General features: G+C 43.5%; 1 protein-coding gene across 1 annotated transcript in view; it reads right to left on the reverse strand.

The window, feature by feature from the left end:
- Window positions 1-1,001: 1,001 nt before the first annotated feature.
- The window catches only part of SLC1A4 (solute carrier family 1 member 4), a gene marked incomplete at its 5' end in the record, with an annotated part of 34,270 nt that continues 9,899 nt past the window's right edge, over window positions 1,002-25,372 (reverse strand). The window contains 6 exons of the mRNA XM_083856948.1: window positions 1,002-10,778; window positions 13,430-13,564; window positions 15,007-15,201; window positions 16,463-16,696; window positions 19,324-19,490; window positions 24,460-24,522. Of these exons, the coding sequence (XP_083713074.1) occupies window positions 10,544-10,778; window positions 13,430-13,564; window positions 15,007-15,201; window positions 16,463-16,696; window positions 19,324-19,490; window positions 24,460-24,522 (1,029 nt within the window). The 3' untranslated portion in view covers window positions 1,002-10,543. The remainder of the gene's footprint in view (window positions 10,779-13,429; window positions 13,565-15,006; window positions 15,202-16,462; window positions 16,697-19,323; window positions 19,491-24,459; window positions 24,523-25,372) is intronic.

Below are 25,372 nucleotides of genomic sequence, written 5' to 3' on the forward strand. Positions count from 1 at the left end.
TAGAACAATAGCAGTGGCTTTTGTAATAAATTTACTTTTAAATGCTTTTCATGTGAATGAGAGAAATGCGTGTTGCCTGCCTAGAGCTTAGAAGTGAGGAACATTTTCCCAAAAGCGATCTTTTTTCCTCTTAAAAAGAAAACCCAAAAACAAAACCCCCAAAAAACCCCAACAAAACTAACAACTTGTAAAGCAGGTGGCCAGATTTGTAGATGGTGGTAAAAAAAACCAGAATAAAATCATTAAACTTTAATTAGAACTTATCCAACTTTTATCTATTTGTTGAAATATTATAGGAAACTATCTCTTTATCCATAATAATGCCTAACAAGTGCTAATAATGTCTGGCTGGAGGCAGCTGGGACTCAGTTTAAGGCTTAGCTCAGTTCTCATTAAAGACAAGCAATCATTCCACCTTTTCCATGGATCTTACAAAGCTTCATGGGTTTCAAATGGCAAATCATTATGGCTCTGACAACCACCCCAAAAGTCAGACAGGCTTTTTGGAAACCACCACATTGATGGTTTTGTAAAGATTCACATTCCAGGACATAACACCAGGCACAATTTGTAAGTCATAAATGGGCAGCTCCTTCAATTCTGCTTCTTTCTTTTGGTGCTTGCTATTTCTGCAAATTTTGCCCCTTGTTTATTTGTTCTGGGAGTTTAGTGCTTGAAACTAACCGACCTACACTAGGTTTTTTTCCCTGGACTTGTGATGTTATGTGTGTGCATCTCAGGACAGACTCCACCCTTTGGAGATATATAAGCTTTTAATGGAAAAGCTGTATCAAACCCACTTAGATGGCAAACCCAGGCCCCCAATTCTGAGACCAGCACACTGCTGGGATGGGCTGTGTGGCAAATCTATAATCAGCCTGAACTTACCAGCTTGGCTGTCTATTGAAAAGCATTTCCTAATGCAGGATGTCCCACTGCTTGTGCAAGGTTGATCCAACTTAAAAGGTCTGGTCTTCTCCAAACAAAGATAGAAACATGAATTCTGTTTGGGGTGTTTTTTATTTTAGATTGAGAAGCTACACAAAGAGAGAACAAATATACATTTCCATGAGAGAAGGGAAAATGAGAGCAACCCATTGTGTCACCCTCCTATACAACAAACCATCCCAACCTGAGTCACAGGACTGGTTGCTCCCCAGGTAGGCAAGGAGTTCTTACTCCAAAGGGTACAGCACACAACAAACATCTGTAACATCTGTAACATCTGTAACATCTGTAACATCTGTAACATCTGTAACATCTGTAACATCTGCCCCAGGGTCACACACCCCCAGACACAGCAGTATGGTCTTTTTTTTTTTTTGCATATGTGCACACAGATCTGTTCTTGGGAGACAATGGAAAGGCTGATACAGAGTCACATGGGTGAAACTCACAGCTCAAAAAGAGGAACAGCTACTGATGTGCACACAAGGATCAACACACCCACATGGCACAAACACTTCCTCAATGGAGTGGTTACTCTAAGCACGAGGTTTTAACCCAAAGGCAGATGTGTTTGTATCAGTGATACTGGATTGTACTGGAGTGGATGGCAGTGAGTTTCAGAGTTCATCATTCTTTTTATTAAAGTAATTAATAAAATGGTTTAGCATATAAAAATACAATAATCCTCCCTGCTAATTAGAGCAATTTATGTTCAGGTAAAAATAAAAGCACACGCACACATACACACCTCAGGATTGCTGACAGAGAGCTCACAGGATAAAGAAAAGAAAATTATTTTCCTTGTTTCACACCAGGACATCACATTCTCCCTCCTGTCTCCAGGGATAATGGAGTCTTTCAGCTTTGGTGCATAGTTATATCGGAAAGCCAAACAGCAACTTGGAATTTGTCCTGACAGGAACCAGGACAAGGCACCTTTAAGGATAATAAGGCAGAAGGGGACTCCTCATGTGCAGGGGTGGTCCTGCTATCCCTGAATCTGAGCAATTAATCAAAACCTAATCAAAGCCTTCACCCTCACAAAATGTGAGTGAGTCAGTCTCAAGCAGTTCAGGAGCAGAGGCCCATCCATCTCCCACCAGCAGAGGCTGCAGAGCTACACATGGTCTCCAACCCCTACAGCACAACCTTACAAGAATGCAGTCAGGACAGTAACTGAGGAAGTCTAAATAAGATTGTGTTCTTCAAAGAATGGAATTCTCATGCATGGCAAACACATCACCTCCACAGTGGCCTTCAGGGAAGACAAGTCAACAGAGCATCTGCTGTGGAGAGAACAGGGAGGCAGCGATAGCTGAGCCACTTTGGTCACAATTATTTGACTAATTAAGTGTAAAATGTCATTAAGGTATTGCCTTAATGAAGCAGGGTTTGTTCAGTCCAGATGCTCTCCAAAGCTGAAACCATGTGTTTGCCCCCTCCTAACAGGATAGGAAACAGTCCATGTCCTCACATGGGGCCAGAATATCTTTAAGTTTGATCTATGTACTATAGGAGCCTGATCCTGTTGGGATCTGGGCAGACTCCAAGGAGGACAACAGGCTCTGCAGGAGGGATACAGAGAATGCAAACTGAACAAAACATGAGGAAGTTTCCTTCTGCATCAACACTGGCCACTAGGAAAACACTTTTTCATTAAAGGCACCACATCATAAGAATACTATGAGCATGTAAAATGCCTTTTTAGTTACAGCCATGAAGTTTTAAAAACATTGCTTTACTGCTGCTTTGCTGACCATGATCATCTTAAAAGGCCCAGACCATTCCTCTATGCTGCTACAGAGGCATCTCCATCAGAAATCCAGAAACCACAGAAAGCTCAGGAAATTACATCAATACATATCAGTCATCAGTGAAGGCCCTGGCCTGTCCTTTTTGCAGCATTCCTTCTGGTTCTTAAAAAAAAAAGCTACAATCCAAACCAGTTAATATCTGGAGTCTTTTTTATGGTTAAGCACAACTCTTTCTGTGGGAATGTAATCTGGAGGATTCAGACATGTGTAAACAGTTCCTTGAGAGAAGAGTTCCCTTAGCAATTTCCTTCTGCAACATGTAACTGCAATTAAGTTGCACGCACATGCCATATGCAGTTTAGTTTCAATTACTAAATACATACTTGGCAAGGAAGAGCATTACTTTCTCAGTGTTGTTTCACCAGAAGGAGCAAGTGAAAGCTATCCTAAGGAACATCTAATACCAAATTTCTTGGTCTCTGTGGCTTAAAACCACACCGTTAACTTTGCATTACAACAGAGCTGGCTCAAAATCCATTTCCTCATGCTGGTTCCACTTGGTAGCCCTGCTTGCCTTGCTAGCAACATCTGTGGCCTTGGGAGACAAGTATAAATGTTTCTTGAGCAGAATTTTACATAAGAGCTGCTGGCCTGATGAAATGTCCACAGTCCTCCCCCCCTGCTGGCACCAAGATCTGAGGTTAAATTCAAATGAGACTTCGTAACTGTTAAGGATGATGCATCTGCTGACACTGAGATATCATTTGATAAGTAAACACACTGTGAACTCTTGAATGAAAGAGATTTTTTTTTTCATCTTCTATTAAAATCTCTGTATGGAATCAAATGTACTTATAAACCCTCAGATGTGGATTTTTTTTAAGGAGGTGATAGTTGTTAGATAATAATGAACCTGGCTTTGGGACTCAGAGTCTGCTCCTAGCTGGCTTGGTAACCCTTCATGTCACTCAAGAGAGAGTTCTTTCACCTTTTTCTGTACTCATTCACTTGTACAGCTGTGAAACGATGCCTGCTGGTCACAAATATCTGTCAAGACCCCATGCAGAGAATGAATTCTGTGTTAACATTAACTTCCCAAGACAGTGCTCAGATGTGAAGACCTACGGGAGCCAAACAAGGCTCTTGATCACTTATTGTCAGAGTTAAAATATTCAGGGGCAACTGTTTCAATGTATTGCCCAAAGTCTGAAAAACGTTTCAGACCATTTGTCAAACCCTTTTCCCTCCTGCCAGAAACTGAAGCAGCAAGTGAGCATGGCTTTCATCAATATGCTCCCATAGATAACAAGTCAGTCTTTGTCCTCAGAGAATAATGGTCTCCATGCATTTATCTGAGGAGCATTTGTCCCAGCTATCCTGCAAGGAGGAATGTGGGTCAATCCCTGATCCAGAACTGTTCCTCTGGTCATGGCCAGCAGCCAGCAGCAGCTTATCTGAGCTCCATGCTGGCCCTCTGCTTGCTGCATTTCAGAAACTTCAGCACTCCTGCCTCTCCCTGCAAATCCCACCCAAGCAGCAGGCAGGGATTTGTGTTGTCTCTGCTACATGCCAGACAAATGCCTGCAGCCTCTTAGACCCCATCCATAGCAAAATGCCAAGGAAAAGATGCTTCTTTACCCTCTTGCTCACCCTGTCTTCTGTGACAGTGCCCCTGAAGCCTTCCAGCTCTTCCTTCTTTTCCTCCATCTTTTTCACCCTTACTGACAACAAGACAACTTGTTCTTTGAGTTGAAAAGCTCTTTCTCCCACTGAAACCAGTCAGGAACTAAGCTGTCAAGACTCCCAATTTAGATGTCGAATCCATGGTGATGTCTGTTAATTTACCTGAGCCTAAGCTTTCATGCAATGTGAAGTGGAGATGGAAGGAGGCAGATAGAACAGGGCACTGTGCTGTCCTTGACTAAGTCACATCCCTTTTCTGAACTGCAGCTCACACTGACACTGCAGCTCCTCTGCTCCCCCTGAATTAGCCCAGCAAATGCATCCACCTGATCCCCTTTCCATCAGTCATTCCTCCTCTAGCACAGTGCAACTCTGCATACTTTCATTATTTGATTCCTTTAAGATTTTTGAAAAGTTCATTATTCTTCAAGATTTATTGCTCTGTGTCTTGAGAGTGCTTTCCAAACATTGCAACTCACTATCTTTCACACTATGGCCTGTGAGAGACACATAAATATCTGTAAACATATTTTACAGAAAAGGAAGCAGAGGTACAGGACTTATGCAACCTGCCTAATTCTGTGCTGTTCATCTGTCACCAGATCAGTCATCACAGGCAGCTCTGTGACTATGAACTGCTAAGGCTCTGTTAAAATCAGTCAAGATGTGACAACTTTTCTTTGGTGAGTTTATATTTTGGTCTTTTGACTTGGTACCTGAGGCCCAGGTACTGCTCACTGCCTGTGGGAGGGTCAGGATTAAAAATTATCATTTCCAACAGGATGATGCTTTACAGTGGCTGCAGAAGAGCACTGTGGTAGCAGAGGACCAGAGAGAAGATTTAGCCCAGAATGCTGACCAATGCTGCAAATCTTTGCAAAGAGCTGGTAGTTTTGTCCCTTTTGCAAGCTCTTGAGCACACAACCTACAACACATGGCTGGGTGGTCAGTCACAGAGGTGACAGGGACTTTGACTTGACTGAAAGAGGAACTGCCTAAACACCTCAGATTTCATTGTTCTTGCTGCAAAATAAGGAGGAACTACAGGAGAATAGGAATGGATCACGACCACATCTGGCACCAGCCACAGCAAATGCCTAGGGACGAGTATGGGAACAGAGGAAACACCAGGAAACCTTCCTGCCCCTTCCACCCTCCCCCCAGTCTCTCCCCACCTCTAGCTCAGGGCCACTGCCTCCTCGGGCTGCCCAGAAAAGACAAAGCAGAGATTGTTTCACCAACTGATGTGGTACTTTGGCCGGCTCCACCTCTCTGTTCTACCCCAAGGACACAGCCCCGTTTGTCACATCCTGGCAGGGGAAGCCCTGGGAATGGCTCTAGTCCCTTCCCAACACAAAAGCCACCCTGATTGCAAGAGACATCCCCAGAAGGGTTTAAAGCCCTTTGCAATTACTGACCCTTGCAGTGCAATTACCAACACCAAGACTCAGCTAAAGCTCAGTTCTTAGGAATACAAGATCTTTACTGAAAATATCCTCAAAGCCGTCAATCCTGGCACCTTCCACTGCTCACTAGTTTTTCAGGCACCTACAGCCACATCTCACAGCACAGAACAAGCACCTTTCTCAGTGTGAGAGACAGACACTGCTCTGTACCCTCAGAGCAACACTAAATTACCAAGGCTCACAAACCTCTGCTGAGTTCAGGACAGGAGCGAGGCAGAATGTGAACTGGAGCCCACAAAACTCTGTCCACTCTCCCATTTATTCCTGAGCCACTGCAACATAAAAAGAACATAAGGTATTCCAGGGAACAGGATGAGATCAGGCAGTGATAAATACAGCATGGAGTGAAAAGTCAATCCTAGAGAAGAAATAAAAGATGGTGCAAAATGGTCCATGAAACTTCACTGAAAAAAGGCTTGCAGACTCCTCAATATTTCATAGAATCCACTGAGTTGGAAGACACCCATGGGGATCATAGAGTCCAACTCCTGGCCTTGCACAGAACACCCCAAGAAACACACCATTGTCATTTCCACATCTTTCTCCCAAAAAGCAATTTCTGTACTAGAGGGTAGGACATCAGCTGAGGAAAGAACTTGCACCTTCCAGAAAAAAAAAATCAAAACAACAACAAAAAAAGTCTAAAATCAAATAGAAAACAGTGTTTTCTACACAGAATTTATTGCCTCTTAAAAAAAAAAAAAAAAGGCAACCTACTAAAGGTTTCCAATTTACAGTTATGTCAGGAGAACAGAAATATATGTCTCCAGTCAACAGACATTGGAGTTAAGTACCACACTGGCACCAGATTTGTGGAGTGCCTGAGTGAGAGCAGAGCAGGTATCCCTGGCTGCACCTGTGAGGCTCCTGAGCACCTTCCCCGCTCACAGCCTCCTGTAACAGGAAGCTCCCAGTGTAACACACTACACTGCAGGCCAAGAACAGCATCTCAAATGCCCTTTCATTTTTCTCCCTTACCTGAAGACCCTGAGCACTCAGAGCAAATGGCAAGTCTTCTATCTCACCAGGCTTACCACCAGGATCCACATCATTACAGTGGCAGTTTTTGGAATGTATCACATTTTTTTTACAGTCTCAGAGAGTGCAATACTCGATCTTTCGTATTCCTACCTTAAGAAAACAATCCAGGTAGAGAGTTCTAGAGTGCATCACAGCTATCATGAGGAATTGGAGTATCACAGAAAAACAAGAAATGTAAATTCTGACACAAATGATTAAAAAAAAAATGACCAAGAAGATGTTCTGACAAGCAGTAGTTACCCAGCACTCCTGCTTCCATAGATCCCTCTTGTTCTGCACAAACAACAAAAGAACTGGCACATTTTTTAAAGACTAAAATATGGCTTTTGTAAGACTAAAGATTTCTGGCAGGTTACAAGCTGAATACTCATGATTCATATAAATCCTATGATATCTGTTTCCAAGAGAAGGAATGTCAGATTTCCATGATTAAATTTCTGCTATGAGAATGACCTGACCTCCTTAAATCCAACTGCTCTAACAAGCTTTACAAGGGACTAGACATTCACATGGATGCAAAACATGGCAGTACACTAGTGGGGACTGGGAGAGGTGTTCTGTGAAGACTCTGAGCTTCTGCATTGCTATTGGAAAATACTAATACTGGGGTATTTGCTTTCATTTTCCATTTCCTGGGATTCCCTGTCAGGAACAATGTGCCACAGCCCATGGCACACTGTTACAAGGATGAGGAACACTCTAGCTACAGCACCATAGGGAAGAAGGATCATATGGCAGTGGCAAGGAGCTGCCTTGCAAGGAAGCCCAGCCTTTGGGTTTGCTCAGGGCAGTACTTCTACCTATGGGAAACAACAGCTTCAGAGTAAAGAAAAAAAAATATATATATATAATTGAGATGTGTTCTTCTCTGAAATGGTGCTGTGATGCTTCATGAATTGTCATTTTAGTGCTGCCCTCATGTCCTGATCCTAGCTGCATGTGTCACAGTGAGGGAGAGCACCACAGAACCACAGAATGTTAAGGGGTTGGAAAGGACCTTAAAGATCATCCAGTCCCAGCCTCTCTGACATGTGCAGGGACACCTTCCACCTGACCAGGTTACTCAAAGCCTTATCCAGCCTTGCTTTGAACACTGTCAGGGTTGGGGCATCCACAGCCTCCCTGAGCAACCGGGCAACCTGTTCCAGTATCTCACCAAATTTCATCTCTTTTAGTTTGTATCAACTGGTCCTTGTTCTACAGTTTCTGACAAAGCCCCTCTCTGGCTTCCTGTAGACCCCCTTCAGACACTGGAAGGCTGCAATGCAACCTTTTTCTTCTATGGGCTGAACAGCCCCAACTTTGTCAGCCTGCCTTTGCAGGAGATGTGCTCCCATCCTCTTTGTGGCCCTCCTCTGGACTTGCTCCAACAGTTCCATGTCCTTCTTATGCTGGGAACACCAGAACTGTACACAGTATTCCAGGGGGTCACACAAAAGCACAGGAGCTAAACTGATGAAGGATAAAATACAACTACAGAATCCAGCCAACAAGGGACAGTGAGGATTTTCAGCTTCCTTGAGACATCCATACACTATTTTAAAATCAAAGTATTTGGAGTTCTGGTGCACTCAAGTGTTTCAAAGAGATAATTACACTTAAAAATGTGCTTTGGTTTCCTGAGTTGCAAGGAGTCAAGATGATTCAAACAGGAAGAAATACAAAGTTGATCTGCTGGGCAAAAGACATCCCTACAGACTTGTGTTTGTCTCCCTCCATTTTGAAGACGAGCCAAGGAATGACCAAATTTTGTGGACATGGTTATAAATAAACTGGTTAAGGAGAAACTCCACCTGCAGTTTCCCAGAGGGCTGACTAATCCTTTCCTACTTGGATTGCCTGCATGGCTCCAGTGCAGAGCATTAACCAGCCAGTCATGACGCACTCACTGCGCTCTCCCTCAGGGGTGGCCACGTCTCATCTCACTCTGAGCACCTTTCTGCAAAATTCATGTGTCCCTTCAACCAGGAAGGATGCTTTGCAAAGGAAGGCAGCTGCTGCTATGGAATTGGAGTTGCCTCTTCCTAGTGCTGATATCTTTCCAAGATAGATTCCTCTGAAGCAAGAGAGGAGAAAGGAAAACGGAGACTTTAGCATTACTTTATATCAAAGCTAAGTGCAAATATATATTGGTGAATTAACAGTGTGGAGATGGACCACATGCAACCTCTTGTTGCAGTAGCCAAGGGAAAACATGACAAGTCCAGGCAAATCTTAGCATGTGTAGTCTTAATTTTTAACTATTAGCATCCCAAGATCCAAGATAAATCAACTGGATCTTTGTAATGAGTTTGCCAGACTTTGTTCAGGTTTGGGATGCAAATTCAAGAAGGAGACTGTAAAGGCAAAAAGGAGGACTAAGAATCCAGAAGCATTTAGCTGAGCTCCAAGCCAAAGTTACCATCTGCCACTAAAGCATTACCCTGACTCAGCATCACCTAGAATTACTAAAACTAAACTGCTGCCAGAAGAACATTTATAGCAGGACCAAACTCCTAGCAGGAACAGGTAGCCAGCTCCAACACAGAGATCACTGGGGTTGTAAACTCACCTCTTCTCTTCCCCTTTTAAGCCAAGACTCAGACTTGCCTGTCATCAGTTTCCACATGATGTGTGCTCAGAATTTTTCCTCCCCTACTCAATTTTGCTAGGAGGGAGTATGACTAAAGCTGTTTGGTTTGACCCATTAGATAAACATGAGCAGGATGTGGAGTGCTAGCAGAGGATCCTGTGTGTTTTCATGAAGGGAACTGACCTATGGATTTATGGATGTTGTCACAGGCAAGCCTCTTTCAGACATACTAATGCTGGAACAGACTCTACATTTTCTTCAGCCCCAAAGGAATTACTACTTTAACAAAATTTGTTCTTCCTCTTGATTTTTTTTCCTTAACAGCTTGGTTAGAAGAAAGGAGGAAACCAATCCTTGATCTGCACGAAGATCTCCTCTGTTTGGCCCCACAGTTTGGGGGTTACTCACCAAAAGGCAGGAAAGCTGCTGTGAGCTGCAATGCAGTGGGAGAATGAAACAAGTGCCTATAAGCTATTAATTTAGGTATGAAACAAAAAAAATTTAAAAATATAAACCAGCTAGTTTTAAGGGCATATTCAATGTTTTTAATGGATTGGAGAACATGAGAGGAAGGGGAGTGGGAGAGAAATGTTGCTTCATATCATGGCTGTAATGGTCAGTAAGTGTTTCCAGGCTAGAAAACAAATTTAAGCAACATTTTCACCCACTCTGGAGTTTCTAGACTGCTTCTCCATTCAAACAGCAGCAAAAAAAAAATTCCCTACAAATAAGCACGTACTGTGTTTGTCTACCCCCCTATCTTTACCCATCTGAGCCTTCACTAATGGAAGGCTCGTGACACCAGAAGCCTCAATGGCAGTTCTCATGTACATGTACACAATAAATGTACACATAGAAACTATCAAAATACTATTATAAAGCGAGTGTTCCTTCTTAACACCCCTCCTCTGCCCACCCCACCTCCCTCCCCCTTCCCCAGGCCAGCATATTTCAGAACAGACTGGAGCTGAGCACTTCCAAGAGCCATCCAAGAGCCCCTGGTGGTGCTGCAAACGTCTGGGTGCATTGACAAGTCCCTGGGCCACCTCTAGGACTGGTCTTGACGAGTGGCCTCGAGTTCACAATACTGATTCCTTGGATTCAGGGTCTGCTGTACTGCTTGTGTTGGAGACTGGGTTTTTATGGGTTACCAAAGGTGACGTTTCCGCTTCAGACTTGTTGTTAGCCACTGCTTCTACGGTGACTTCCTTCAGCTCCTGCTCTCTCTCTTTCTTGTCTTTTTCGTTCAGGTAATTAAGGATGCCAGCTCCCAGGGCATCCCCTTCCACATTCACAACTGTGGTGGTTCGGTCCCTGGTGAAGATCAGAAACAAAAACCAAAGCAGCAGGCTTTTAGTTTAAGGGAGTTACAAAACAATAAGGGGAGCTGATTCACCCCCACTGAACCACTAACATCAGTGGAGCTAGACAAGATGTAGTTACCATAGGTGTTTTCCACAAAACTATCATCACTATTTCAGAACTAAAAATGTGAACCAGAGCAGGTTTAAAGTCAGTCAAACTGCTACTATCAGCTGTTTCTGGTACCTCTGTGGGTTGCAGCAATGGTGCTACTCTTTCTCAGGTATCCTACTTTTCACAGCTCACCTATTTCCTCTTCCCTTTCCACAGGCCAGCATTTTTCAAATGCAAGTTCAGAGCAGGAACTTACTTTGGGCTTATCCAGAAAGTGACTCAGAGTACCCAGCTCTTCTTTTTAACTACAGTGACTTGTACCTTAATCCAAGCACTGAGTTTAAGGGATCCTTCCAAAAGCAGGCAGAATGACTTGTGTTCTCTGCATTTGTTGCCCGTAGCACCTGCCCTAATTTTTGGTCCTACAGCACCAAACTAGTGTGCCAGGGTGTAATGGAAGAGATTTATGGGTCATAAAGATGAACAATGTTTTCATGTGGCTTTTGAGACTTGCTAGTCATTCTGCAGCCTAACTTTAACAGAGGCTCTACTTGTAATTTAATTACCTCTCTGGTAATTAAACAGCTGATGTTAAAGCAAGACATGGGACTCCTTCCTCCCTCCTTCCCCTTTTTGTCACCACAAGGCTGAGCTCCTTGACTAGAACAGTGTTGACCACAGAGGGATGCTACATATTTTGAATTGAAGGCAGCCAGCACAACACAGGCTGAGAGCAGCCCAGAGTGAAAGGAAGGGTGAGTTTTTCACTTCTGCCTCCAATTATTTGCAAGTACAGGTGTGGAACACCCAACCCCTACTGTACTTCCTTAGGAAGACAGATAAAAAGGGCTAGCCATTGCTTTGCCTGTATCTCCTGTGTCTGGAGGTGGCTGATCCCCAAGAGGTTACAGTAAGAAAGAGTGTGATGACCCTAAGGAAGCTGTAGAAACATGATTATGCTCCACAGACACGTGTTGTGTGGGAAGGGAAGGTAATAGAGCTGCCACCTTCTCCAGTCTCTGAAATTCCAGGGTGTCCTCAGGCATCCTAATTTCCACATCTGCTGCGGGAATGCACCATCTATACAGAGAAGTTGGTGTTTCCAAAAAGCAATGCTGAGGCATTATGTGCAGCTTAAGGAACTGCCCAATAACCCACCAACTGGAAACAAATTACCTAAGCAGGATTCAGATCACTTGACCCATACTGACCTCTTACTTCTTTCCCAGAAGAGGGAAAGGTGGTGTAATACTGTCTACTAAACTTGTGACACTCAGCAGTGTGTTCCCACAGCAGTGACAAGTGCCACAAACCCTGTGTGTCCCCTGCCAATGGACAGCACCCCTCTGACACTTGTGTTGGTGCTCTGACCAGTCTTGAAACTCTAAACAAAGTTCAAACAATAGCTGACAAGAGCTTCTGATAGAAGCTGCTTCCCACATGTGACCATGGAAGCTTTCCATAACTGATGTTCAGACTCAATTTCCTTTGTCCATCCCTGCCCTTCTAGTGTTCAATTAATTTCCAGCAATATCAACACCTTCTAAACAGACTTTTAACAACCATTCTAATGGGAATTAAAGCCAAGAAGAAATACATTTCTACAAAGGCTGAATAAAAAAGCTGAAGAGGGATTTCAGTATACTAACTGCTTTAACTGGGAAGGCACCACCTTTTCCATTCCCCATCACCAGTTACCTATTCTGTAAGCAGATATCTTGTAGGGTCTTATTTTCTACAGGGTTTTATTTTATACTGGGTAATATTCTGTAGTTTGACCAAGTTTTTGGCTACAAGAATGGTGTAGTGATGTGGATGTCACTCTCTTCTCCCATGTAACAAGTGACAGGATGAGAGGAAATGGCCTCAAACTGCACCAGGGGAGGTTTAGATTAGATACTTTTCCATGGAAAGAGCTGTAAATCATTTGAACAGACTGCTTAGGGAAGTGATGGAGTCACAGAATCACAAAGAATGTGTAGGTTGGAAGAGACCTTGAAGATCATAGAGTCCAACCCAGCCCTAACACCTCAAATAGATCATGGCGCTGAGTGCCACATCCAGTCTTTTTTAAAACAAATCCAGGGATGGTGACTCCACCACCTCTCCGGGCAGACTATTAATCACTCTTTTCATGAAAACCTTCTTCCTAATATCCCACCTATATTTCCCTTGATGCAGCTTAAGACTGTGTCCTCTCGTTCTGTCAGTTGCTGCCTGGAGAAACAGACCAACTCCCAGCTGTCTACAACTGCCCCTCAGGAAGTTATAGAGAATGATAAGGTCACCTCTGAGTCTCCTTTTCTCCAGGCTAAACAACTCCAGCTCCCTCAGTCATTCTTCTTATGGCTTGTTTTCCAAACCCTTCACCAGCTTTGTTGCCCCCCTCTGGACATGTTCAAATCCCCATGACACGGCCTAATGGTGAGTGTGGTGATGGCGCTACACTGGACTGGACAACCTGAAAGGCTCTTTCCAGCTTTAGCCATTCTGTGACCCCATGTCTCTGTGCCTTGCAGCAGCAGGTGGGTGAGGCCAGCAGTACTCACACAATCCAGTCCACAGCCAGGATGAGGGACAGGTCGTTGGTGGGCAGCCCGATGGCCTCCAGGATGATGGCGATGGTGAGGACGCCTCCGGCCGGCACCCCGGCCGCTCCCACGCTGGACGCCGTGGCCGTCACACTGAAAATCAATGGCCATGTTTGGTTAGAGCAGCTCCCAGCTCTCCTCTGCTGCACCCTGTCACGTGCTTCCCCGCCATGGGAATTGTAAACAAATGCTCCAGCATGGGACACACGCAGCGTTTGCTTCCCAGGCAAACCCCTTCCTGCCCGCTGGTGCAAAGGAAGGGGTACAGAGGACGGGGGCTCAGCAGGGATTGCAGCAGTTACCATGGTGATGGCTCTGGGTTCAACACCAGGACTGCCTTCTCAGGATAAGGAACAACCAACACAGCTGTATCCTGCTGCCTTACTAACATTCCCAGCTCCAGTATGCTGAGTGACTTACACCTCCTGACCCAACACGTATTGACCTGCAAACTCTGCCATGCAGGGCACAGCACCGTCTCTGTGTCTCGTTTGCATCCCAACACAGACCCTAAATCAGGAGCTGGAAACCTGCAGTGCAGGTGCTCAACACACCTTTTTGTGTGCAGATGTCTGCAGCTGAGCTCACCTTGGGCTATCACTGCCTCATCCTCAGACCCATCTTCACACCTGACTCTGCTGAGAGTACCTGAAAAGCTAATTTGTCTACCCACCAAAAAAAAAAAAAACCCAATGCCCCAGCCCTGCCCTAAATAGACAAACAACATATTGGGAAACACAATCAAGAAGGAAATAAAACCTGGCCAGGAAGGGTAAAAAAATGCCAGGAACCAGCCCTAGGAGGCATCTGGTGGATGCAGCTGTGGCTGCTGGGCACAGTGAGGAGCCAGAATTGTTTGTGGCATCCTCATTTAAGGGATTTTGAGGAGAGAAATGCAGGTAATGACTCCATGAGATATAGGACATCAGAGGATATTCCAAGAATAGAGGAGAGAGTCTTAGAGAAGGAGGTAGGACTGAGGTGGTGGAGGGGATAATGGAGCAAAGCAGTTAGGAGGGGGACAAGAGATCTGATCAGGAAAGCCAGCAATGTGATAGTAGGAAGGACAGAGGTGAGCAGGAATAGAGTTTTAGTACGAAATAGATGCATAAGGAACCAAGGAGGTGGCAGAAAATTTTTTAAAGACATCTAGAGGGGGAAAGAAGCCCAAAGGGGCTACTTTCTGGGCAGTGCAGAATGCCTCAATTACCCAGCCTAATGGTGACTGGAGGATGGAGGAGTGAGATGCTTAAGGAAGGAGAGGAATTTCATGCAAAAAAAGAGCTTTAAACAGCTAAAAGTCTGTTGCAGAATTCAATTACCCCTCCCAGGTTTCCACCTTCTATTAAATCTAGACTCTGGCAAATCTTGTAAAGGTTTAAAGACTCCATCCTTTAATCACCCTATAATTATGTTACATGGCAGTTTGTAAGCTTTAGGTCAGAGCTGTGGAATGCTAACTGTTAGTTATTAAGGGAGAGACCACAGCCTGAATGTGTCTGGGGGCCAGAAGGATGCGGTTGCAAGCAACTTACAGAATTGTGAAGATCTGCCCAGGGTTGAGGTCGACATTGTTCAGCTGAGCAATAAACACAGCTGCCATGCACTGGAAAATAGCAGCTCCATCCATGTTTACAGTGGCCCCAATGGGGAGGATAAACCTGCTGATCCTCTTGTCGACTCCATTGTTCTCCTCAATACACTTCATCATGGACGGGAGCGTGGCTGAGCTGGAAACAGAAGAGGGAGGAATGAAACCCAGAGCACCAGGGTGCTCTGAATGCCCCATCACTGACTCATGGCTTTCATCTTTCTAGCATGGATTGTCAAGACTCCTGTCTACAGCATGCTAGAGCCATTTTACAGTCCCTCTCTGTCATGATGGCAATGAGAGACCCTCCTCATTGAGTTTGGAGCAGAGGTATTTCATAATCTGCTTTCATCCAGAAATAGCTGATAAGGACTTTAATCTCCCAGAAGCAAGAACTCATGACTCAACACAGTATGCAGCATTACAAGGCTGTGGAATGAACAAGTCTCAAACTACAAAAACACAATAATGTGCAAATATAGCAGGGGAGGTTGGAGCTAGATGATCTTTAAAGTTCCTTCCAACCCAAACCATTCTATGATTCTATAATAATGTAAACACAACAGATGCAACAGCAATCTCTGTTAATACTGTATTAGTACCTTCTCAAATGAACAGAAAAATAATTAAGAATAAAACATCACTCTTGGATTTATTTCTGGCACTACAAATCACATGGTTTTATTCATAAACCCTCTCATACTATGCAGAAGGGGAGAGTTTATGAATAGTATTTCAGCGCCTTTGACAGACATGCATCTACTTTTGGAGATGCTGAAAATGATTTTCCATGGAATTAATAATTTTACATGTTTTTTCGATATATTTAATGATTTATTTGTTCAGGTGTTATAGATACGTTATTTGATCAGGTGTTTGTACTTGAGAAAAGTGTATATTATATGCTCAATTATTTGGTTATGACAAATAAAAGTTTAAAATAAAATCAGGCCAGGTCTTTGAAATAAATAATGTTAAATGCCTTTACACTAGCAAGTAAGTCTGCTTCGCCCCTACAAAATTAGTCTAAATTCATTCCAGGTGCTTCTGAACTTAAAAAGTAAACTTCTGAGGACAAAGTCACTCACTACTGACTTTCACTTCACTTAAAATTGAAAGGACAGCTGGCAGGATCATTAAAGACAATAATATTATTTTTTTCCCCAAGATATTTCCAACTTAGCATCATGATACAGCCCCAATATTCTGAGGAATTCTTTTCAACTGCTGATAATCAGCATGTGCTGTGTGGCAGGCTGACCACAGCAGTGAGACTCTCTATGCTCAGAAGACTCTCTTTGCAATCTCAGGAATAATATTCACACCTAAAACTGGATACAGGCAGTTTAGGGGGACAAACATAACCAGGCTACAGTCCAAGAAGTGACACAGAAACCCACCTGGAGCAAGTGGCAAAGGCAGTGGCAAATGGTGTGATAAGTCCTAAGAGAAAACGATAGGGATTTTGCCGTGTGGCTGCAAAATAAATAAGTGGCAGAATGATTCCTCCATGGATGACATGGCCCAGGATAGAGGCAAAGATGTATTTCCCCAGACTGGTCACCAGAAGCACAATATCTTCCATTTCCACGATCTTGCTCCCAACAAGGAACATAATGCCAATAGGTACATACCTGTGTAAATGAAATATTGGTTGTCATCAAGTGCAAATAAGAAGCCTCAGAAAACACAATATTTTCTGTCCTGGAGATAACATTCTGCTAAAGAATCTGCTGCTCCCACTGAAGCAGTTCCTTATTCATCACACACTCATGCTAGGCAAATTTGGAGGGCTTTTCTCTAAGACTCTTGTTTGGTGGATGATAAGCAGTCAAATTTTAAAAGGTCTGTTCACTTATGCCCTCAGAGGGAAGGTGAGCAGGAATCAGAAATGCTGCCAGGAGCTACCAGGACAGGACACCAGTGGGGAGGGCAGGGAAGGGAGGGGAAAGGATCAGCATCACATCACTGGAGTAGAGAGAGGTCAAAGAGTTGAGTCTTACACATCCAGAAACTCCCAGCACAAGTACAGAGTCAGATCATTAAAATCACAGACAGTTGGCTCTGTTGCCAGCTCCATGGAGGTTAAGAAAAAGCTGTGCACATACCAGAGAGCTCAGCTAAAGGCTGCTGATGCACGTGCCAAAGACAGCAATTAACTCTGCTATTTGCCTAAAAAGGACTAAGTTAAATGATCAGGCTTCCAGAGTTTCCCCAAGCCAACAGCCAGGCACACACACACATCCAAGCCTCCTATCTAGAAAACATGCCACGTCAGCATTTGTTTGAAGTTTCCTTTGTCAGGAGCACCCGGAGCTGCTCCAGGGGAAGGGCCACCTGCAGGCCACAGCCACACCTCTGGTCCCAGTAGCCCTGAAAAGACTGAACTGCCCTTGCACCAACAGCACAGCAGCTCTAAACAAACTGTGTATCACCGCAGGCCCAGGACCAGCTCCTTCCTAAACTCTGCTGGGATGTTTTTGTCTGAGTACCTCTGCTGACGCTGTCCACACTTCATCCCTTTCCTCTAAGATTAAGAAATACTAAAAGATCACCTAAAAATTCTGCCCTGGGAGAATGTGTGACTACAAAGGATTTGCCTGTACATCTCGGGAATAAAGAATCCAATGCCCATTCAAAGAAGCTGATTTGTGGAGTCAGGACAAACTTCAGAAGGTATGGTTAAGCATGCAAAGGTCTGGAAAGGTGGGCAAGCCTTAAGGCTGCTCAGATCACTCATTTCTTCCTGGCCTGCCTCTCCCTCAGTGTTTCTGCAGCTCCTCTGCTTCATGCAGAGAGCATCTCCCTATGTCCCAGATTCATGTGAACATCCTCTGTCCTCCCTTGGCCAAATCTCTAGGGGGGCCTGTGGAACATTCCCCACTTAGCCTCTGAAATTCTGCCTCTGAACTGTTTTTCTGAGGACCCTGATTAGCCAGATGCAGCTGAGCCCTGGTCCTGCACAAACTCAGAACACTGAGTTCCTCCCCTTGAAGAGGGAGGCTGGAGAGGAAAGAACTGAAAATTGAGACCCAAGTGCTGCTAAATACGAGAGTGGCTCTTGAGCAGGACCAGAGACAAGTTTAAATTGCCCTTGCTCCTATGATTTCACTATTCCCAAGTATCCTTTGGGAAGCACATGCAGCTTGACAGATTTTGAATAAATACCAGGACTACACAAGAGCCTTAAAGAAGTAAAGAGAACAAGTAAGGGCTTCACTGTCAAGGGTCAGCAGTGGTCTCCATAATCCACAAAATAAAGGATTACATACCAACTGATTGGCTTGAAGTGCTAGCACTGTAATAAGCTGAATACATGAACTGCCTCTTATCAGTATTCAGTGTCCAAGGAATTACACTCAAGAGCAAAAAGCTTAAGCTGCTTGGAGACTGAATTTTTCAATCCCTTATGATAGCAACTAACACAGAGATCTGCCTGTGTAAAATCAGGTGTTTTGTTAAAACCCTTCTACTTCTTAGGGAGAGGAAAACAGTAGGAATGAAAAATGCAGAATGAAGGAAATAAAAAATGCCTCTGCTAAGGTACATTTACTGCTTTTTCAACAGCTTTGGAAAGGGAGTGAGAAATGTCCCACTGTTAATTTGCTTGCTAGCTATCTTCATGAATATTTTTAGTTCTGTATGTGAGGTATCAGTATTGTGGTTGGTTTCACAGGAGCAGCCTAACTCCATACAGCTACCCAAGGATAGCTGTGATACTGCTCTGTGGTCCAGGTTCATCCCCCCTGATGGAAAACCCAGCCAGAAGGCTGCACCTACCCCAGCTTAGGTGGCCTGAGCCACTCTCTAGAGGTGCCTGCCTCCTTCAATGCTGGTTTATTGCCTAATGAGAAAGTTCCCTGTGCTGCAGTTCCTAACTAACAGACTTTTTTGGGCATCAAAAAGCTTCATGGGATTGACTGGAGCAATATTCAGCCCCTAAACTTTTCCAGACTCCAAGGAATTAAGTGAAATAATGTATTTGCTCATTGATAGGCAAGAGAAAGAAAATAACCTTAGGAAATACTGAGTTTTCTTTCCACTAAATAACCAAAGGAGTCCTGGAGAGGATTTATAGGCAACCCTTTGAATTTCTCCAGCCTGGACAAGACCCCATCATGTCGTGACATGCTGTCACAACACTCACTTTTGCTGTGATGAGGGATCCCACAGGAAAAAGCTGGACAGAGAGATGAAATATGAGTTTTGCTGATCTGAGCATAACACTGCAGTGCAGATGTACCTGCAGTCACACACTCACCACATAATCCAGGTAACCAAGACCATTGTTGCCTCATTGAATGAGTTAAAGAAGCGAATCAGATCTTCCCCCTCCTTGCCAAGCTTTTTCAGGGCCACTCCTAAAACCAGAGCAAACAGCACCAGCCCCAGGATGTTCATCCCTTCGATCTCAGTACCAAAAGGGATCTGCAGAGACAAAAAAAGAAGGCTTGTTACATGTAAGAACAGGACAAAAACATAACAAAAGGGTCACCTAATTTTGTTGTTGCTCTGAGTGATCTGAAATCAACAAGCAGAACCTATTTTGGAAAGGAAGAGCCTATTTATTTGAAGGGAATCAAAGAGATCTGGACTCACTTCAGGTACAAACCTCCCTAGTTATGAGCTGGCATGTAACTGATTCACTGGAGAAGGAAAAGGGCTGCCACTACCTCTCCGTGTGCCCTTCAATATAAAAGTTGTGTTCTCAGTGACCTGAACAAGAAAACTCCCCAGTTTACTCAGGACTTTAGTGTAATGATGATACCAAGGTGAAAACCATGAGAAAACAACCAGTGTTATGAAGCAGAAAGAAGGAAGAAAGACACAGGAAGGCAGCAAAACCTACTCCTTCATCTGTCCATGTCAGCTGTGGGAGAGAGAGAACCTGTCCCCTTCTCAGAAATCTGGCACTGCCTGGGAAAAGTACGAGGATAAAAACAGGATCCACCTATTGACAAAAACTAGTCTACCCACAGGTCTGCTCTGTTAGTCCTTCATGGTTTGCTTCTCAAAGAGAGCCAGAGCTCTCTTTGGCAATGTACTATCATAAGAACTGAATGAGTGCTCTTGTGGCTCCATAAAAATGTAATTGTTTTGACAAACTGGGTTTTTTTCTCTCCAACTTGGCAGTACAAACATGTCAAATTGTTGTTTTATTTGGAAGAACTTCTATAACAGATGAGGTTTATGTACAAGTTTTGGCCTTTTGGCTAGCTTAAGTGGACACTAGCTCAACACCAGGAAAGAAAAATACATTCTGAGCTAAAAGTTTGAAATAAATATTGACTAAAGAGCTCAGGATACTGATCTGCTAAATCTGATAAAACCAGCCTGCTTAAGATTAATGTTTTTGCTGGAAGTACACTGCTGAACTGGACTGTCTCTCAATAACAGGTGGAAACAAAGTGCTGCAGGGAGGGGATAAAATGTAAATTATACACAAAAGCAGGAAGGTTAAACAGTTAAGAGAAGTGTTTACAAACAGTGAAGGTGCTGGATTTTTTTTTTTTATTCACTAGGTAAAAAACAATTAGATATGGAATCTGCAATTTTTTATTGTTCAGGGCTAAGCTGTCACTATTTATTTGATTCCTGATTGAAAGAACTGAGATCAAGGACAGATATTAAGCATGAAGCACAGTGATATCTCCAGAGATATTCAAAGAAACATGCAGACACACACACTAACACTTTTCTGTCTGGATAGTTTTGGCTGTATTCTGGGTTTTGTGACTGAAAACTCTAACCCTTCTGTGTTAAGAAAAGTTAAGACAAAAAAAAATTACACCCTCCTATTAATTAAACAAACCATCTGTGTACATGGGACATTATTTTATAATATATATCATTTTATACTGGGTTCATTTGATACATTACAGGGGTAATATGAAAAGTTCAGGTGGAACAGAATTTTACCATAATGGGCTCAAACCATTCCTCCTCCTCCTCCAAAAAAAAAAGTCCTAAAAATATAGCGAATAGTCTTTTGTGTGGAACAGAAATTCAGTGTTTCAATGCTGTAAGAGCCCAGCATTCTGACCTGGATATTGCTGGGAGAGAAACTACTCTCCAGAAAGACAGGTACACAGTCGTCTTTCACCCTTGGAGAGGTCTCTGTCCACCTTGCTCCCAGCACTGTGGCAACTGCTGTTGTCCAAATGCTCACACACACCAACCCTTCAAGCCTAGATTTTGTTGTCTGGGGACTCCCTGACCTCTTGGTGACCAGAAGATGACTGTGTGTGCCACAAAGCTTGTGAGTTGTCTCCCTCTATTATATGCTGTCCCCACTTTCAGGTCTTTTTTGCTCTCCCCTTGCTCTCTCTCTCTCTCACCCATTTCTTTACAACAACACAACGTTCACCATCACCTCCCATCACTGCAGATACAGGCAGAAGATGCACCACTTGGCCTAGAATAATAACTTATTGCAAGGAACTTCTCCCTGCAAATTCAGGGGACGATCTGCAGCACTCAGGGAATTCCACCTCGTTGCGACACAACGTGGAACGAGTCCAGCAGAAAATCTCCAGCGGAAGATCCTCACAATCCCAGCCTCTAAAACTGGCAGATGCTGAACAGCCTTTTTGTACTCTCACAGAAGAGTGCATCACCCCAAAGGGGCAGCCAAACCAAGCAGCATTGTGGACACCAAACAAAAACAGCTTTAATGAGGACTTTGTTTCTGGACAAACTATGGGACGTGCTATTGTTTGCCTGAAATTATGCATTCTCTTAGGAAGATCCATGGAGCTCTTCTGGTCCTTGAACCTTTCTGAAGATCCCATTGTTTTTTAGCTCTTGAAACAAAACTCTTATCAAGGAAACAACTGCTGACATTGAACAGTCCTAATAGTAGGTGGCTGAAAAGAAAATGCAGCCATGTGATGTGAGGAAGAAGAGCAACCACTGGTTTGTGTATTTTTACTCCTGTCCAAAGAGGAACTGAGCCCCCTCCAGGCTCCCTGTGCTGCAGATGGTAAAGTGAGATAGTCTGTGCCCCAGGAAGTTTTGCTGCCAAAGAGACAGAGAGGATGTAGCCATAAAAGCTGGGTAAACATGAGGTGAGCATGTGAAACAACAAAAAAGGACATGGCTGAGCAAACAACTACATGTCCCACTATTCACTTCATCAGCAAGAGAAGACAGGGCCTATTAACCAGTGGGGGGAAAATATAATCAATGGAAAATTTTGCTCTACGCTATTTGTACGGGAAGTTGAAGGAAAACATTTCTCCTCTTCACTCAAATATTCTGCTGATGAAAGAAAAAAGTAGATTAGGAATATGATCTTATTCCCCTGGAACCAAACTTCTGTCACTTTGATATCCAAAAATCACACTTTTCTTTCCAAACCTAATCCTCATCTATCCATAAATACTATGGTCAGAGCAGTTCTGAAATTGAGCTAACAAAACTGAGATGATGCTCTCTTTTTGTTTGGTCTGTTCTTCCCTAGAGATAGTAGGGCGTCTTCTGGAATTAAAGAAGCTCAGTCTGATTTTGCTCCAACAACTTAAAAAAGATTTTGGAAAATAATAGCAGAAATAACCTTTACATCATCACAACTGTTGGGAAAAACAGACATTAGTGGCATATTCAGAATATTTTTTCTAATAGGAGACTGATAAGCAGGAAAAAGAGAGAGGAAAAATGAAAAAAATCATGTTGCATTTTAAAGGGCCAAAAGACACATTCTTATCTCTTAGGGAAATGTGATGGTGTTGAACAAGCACTAAAAAAGTACTTGACAGCCAGCACTCTGTCCAATGGATATGGATGTAGCCTTAATCCATGCTCGGTTGCTATGGAGCCCACATCAAACCTGACAGTGAAGATAAATAAAAGACTTACTCCCCTTTCATTTACCCTTGCTTAAATGTTGCACTCTGCAACTAATACACAAATCTAAGTGCACTTTACTACAGCCTTTCATCCTGAATGCATTTCAGCAGCACAAAGCTGCAGGGCTGAGGACACGAGGGCACAGAGGGGGAAAGTGCTCTATTGGGATTCCACAGCCACAGACTGCATCTGTGTCACACAGGGTGACAGCAGATCTGGGCTAATGGGATCCAGCAGGCAGGGGCAGGGGGAGCTGCCTCCTTCCCCAGTGGAACTGCTCACCCTGTGATGCCAGGGCTCCCAGGCAAGGCACAGCTCTGTCCCTGCTCAGTTCGTGCGTCATCCCTGTCACCCCGCCGGCAAGGCTGGTGAAAGTTCAGCCCAGGGCTGGAAGCAAACACTCTGCACTGCATCACCTGCTCACACACCCTGCACAGGGAGGAGAACATAATGAAGCCAATGCTCCCTGTCTCAGGCATTTGCTCCTCTGGGTGAGGAAAAACTGCTTTTTCCCCTGATGGTTTTGCAAACTGCTGGGCAAACCCCAGCTGAGCCCTTCCATGACAAATGCAAACCTTACCAGTTTCTTGCCCCAGGGGAATTCATATTAAAAACATAGTAACCCAACATCTGATCCTGAGCTCAGACAGCCAGAATGAACTTGAGGAAGAGAAGAGCACCTTGAAAGTAATTTCTCAGACCAGTCAGCCTAAAATCCCATGGCAGCACACGAGACACTTTATTTGGTGCAAGGTGACATCTTACAGACTGAGACCCTGGGTCTGTTTTAGGGTAAGACATGCTGCTTGTAAGACAACTGTAATTATTTCTGGACCTGCAACATGTTGGCTCTGGCCAATAATAAACATATTTGATAGCCCTGTCTGCAGGAGCAATGACATTCAGTGGGATCCAGAGCGTTTCTGGAAGTCCTACCATCTACATATGGAAGATACCACTCTCTATTTTGTCTACACCTACACATCAGTTCCCTTTTTGACACTATTGCAACAGTGGTCTATTTGTAATGTTCTGTCTGTAATTTTTACTCCTTCAGACCACTTGTTACTGCTTCAAACAAAATCTCAGCAACAAGAAAAAGTTCTCAACTCAACAAAACTCTTTTTTTTTTTTAAGAGCCTTGGGTAGAGGAGAAAAAAAAACCCTCATTCTTTCCAAACTCTTAATGAAGAGTAAGATTTAAGGGACATATTTAGCCAGCCTGATTGCTATTTAGTTCCAAGTCTACAGAAAGTTATTTGGAAACATTAGGCAGACTGACTAAAATTTAGATCAAGTGAGACCAAGTCTAAGAAAGCGTGGCCTAAAAAAATAAAGTGTCAAGGGTCACATCAGTTGAGTTCAACTCTCCTCTCCATCACTGTTTTCTGTTGTGGCTGTGGGTACTCATTCAGCTTGTGTGTGTCTCAGTTCCAGGCAAAGAAAAGTACTTGTTTCTTTCCCAAGACTGCTGGAAAGAATTACAGGCTGTGAAGTAGTCAAACATTACTGACAACAATTTGTTTAAAAACCTAAGAAGTGATCTTACCTTTTCCTTTGTGGCATTTCCAGAGGTAGTGTTCCTGAGCACTATCCTATAGTCTGTCGCATACTGCAGGTAAGAAAAAAAAAAACACAAGCAAACAAAAATGGTGAGGCAGGCATTAGAACTGTCAGCAAAATATCTAAAATCTAGGGCAACAGTTTACTTTGATAAACAAACCAGACACCTCACAAAAGCAGGGCACTTCTTTGGGCTTGTTTTCTTTAAATCTAAAAGGAGGGAAGGAAAAGCTTCTGTCCTTGTCAATTGGCTGTGACAACAGCAGCGCAGAGGGAAAAGAGGACTGCTTTATTTCATCCCTGTACACACACAGCCCTGACACTAGAGGCATCACAAAATATCCTCTTCATAGGGCTATTTTTGTACTGCTTCTGTTTTTACTCATGGAATATTGACTTGTACTGTAGTATATATTCATGCAAAATGGAACTTGACTTTAAGAGTTTGCCCTTGGTTTTGATACAAAAGCAAACCCACAGAACACCATGAAGGCAAAAGCTATTATTCTGCTCCTGTATCATAAAGAATCACTCTGTCCCATGACAATATTCTCAACATTCTCTATCCTGATATATAAAATTAGCATTGAGAACTAAATCAAAACCTTTTTTGGAGTCCTACAGCTCCTATCCATCAGTTTAAACCACACTATGTTCTGGTGCCAGTTACCATCCCACCACACACAGTCTCTGTTGGAAGAGAAACCAGGCTGAGTAATTAATCCAGCAAGGGATAAAATGGAAAAAACTACTGAATAAAACCATCAGGCAACAGGTAATGCTTACACACATAGGAGCCTAAAGGTCTTCAGCCTTGTCTGTTCTGAGCCCAGCTCTAAACTACATAGCCACAGGACTCCCAAAGCTAGCTCCAAAGCTAGCTTACCATTTCCTGCAAA

The sequence above is a fragment of the Zosterops lateralis genome, assembly GCF_965231275.1.
Source record: "Zosterops lateralis genome assembly, chromosome: 3".
In the NCBI taxonomy this organism is placed as follows: domain Eukaryota; kingdom Metazoa; phylum Chordata; class Aves; order Passeriformes; family Zosteropidae; genus Zosterops; species Zosterops lateralis.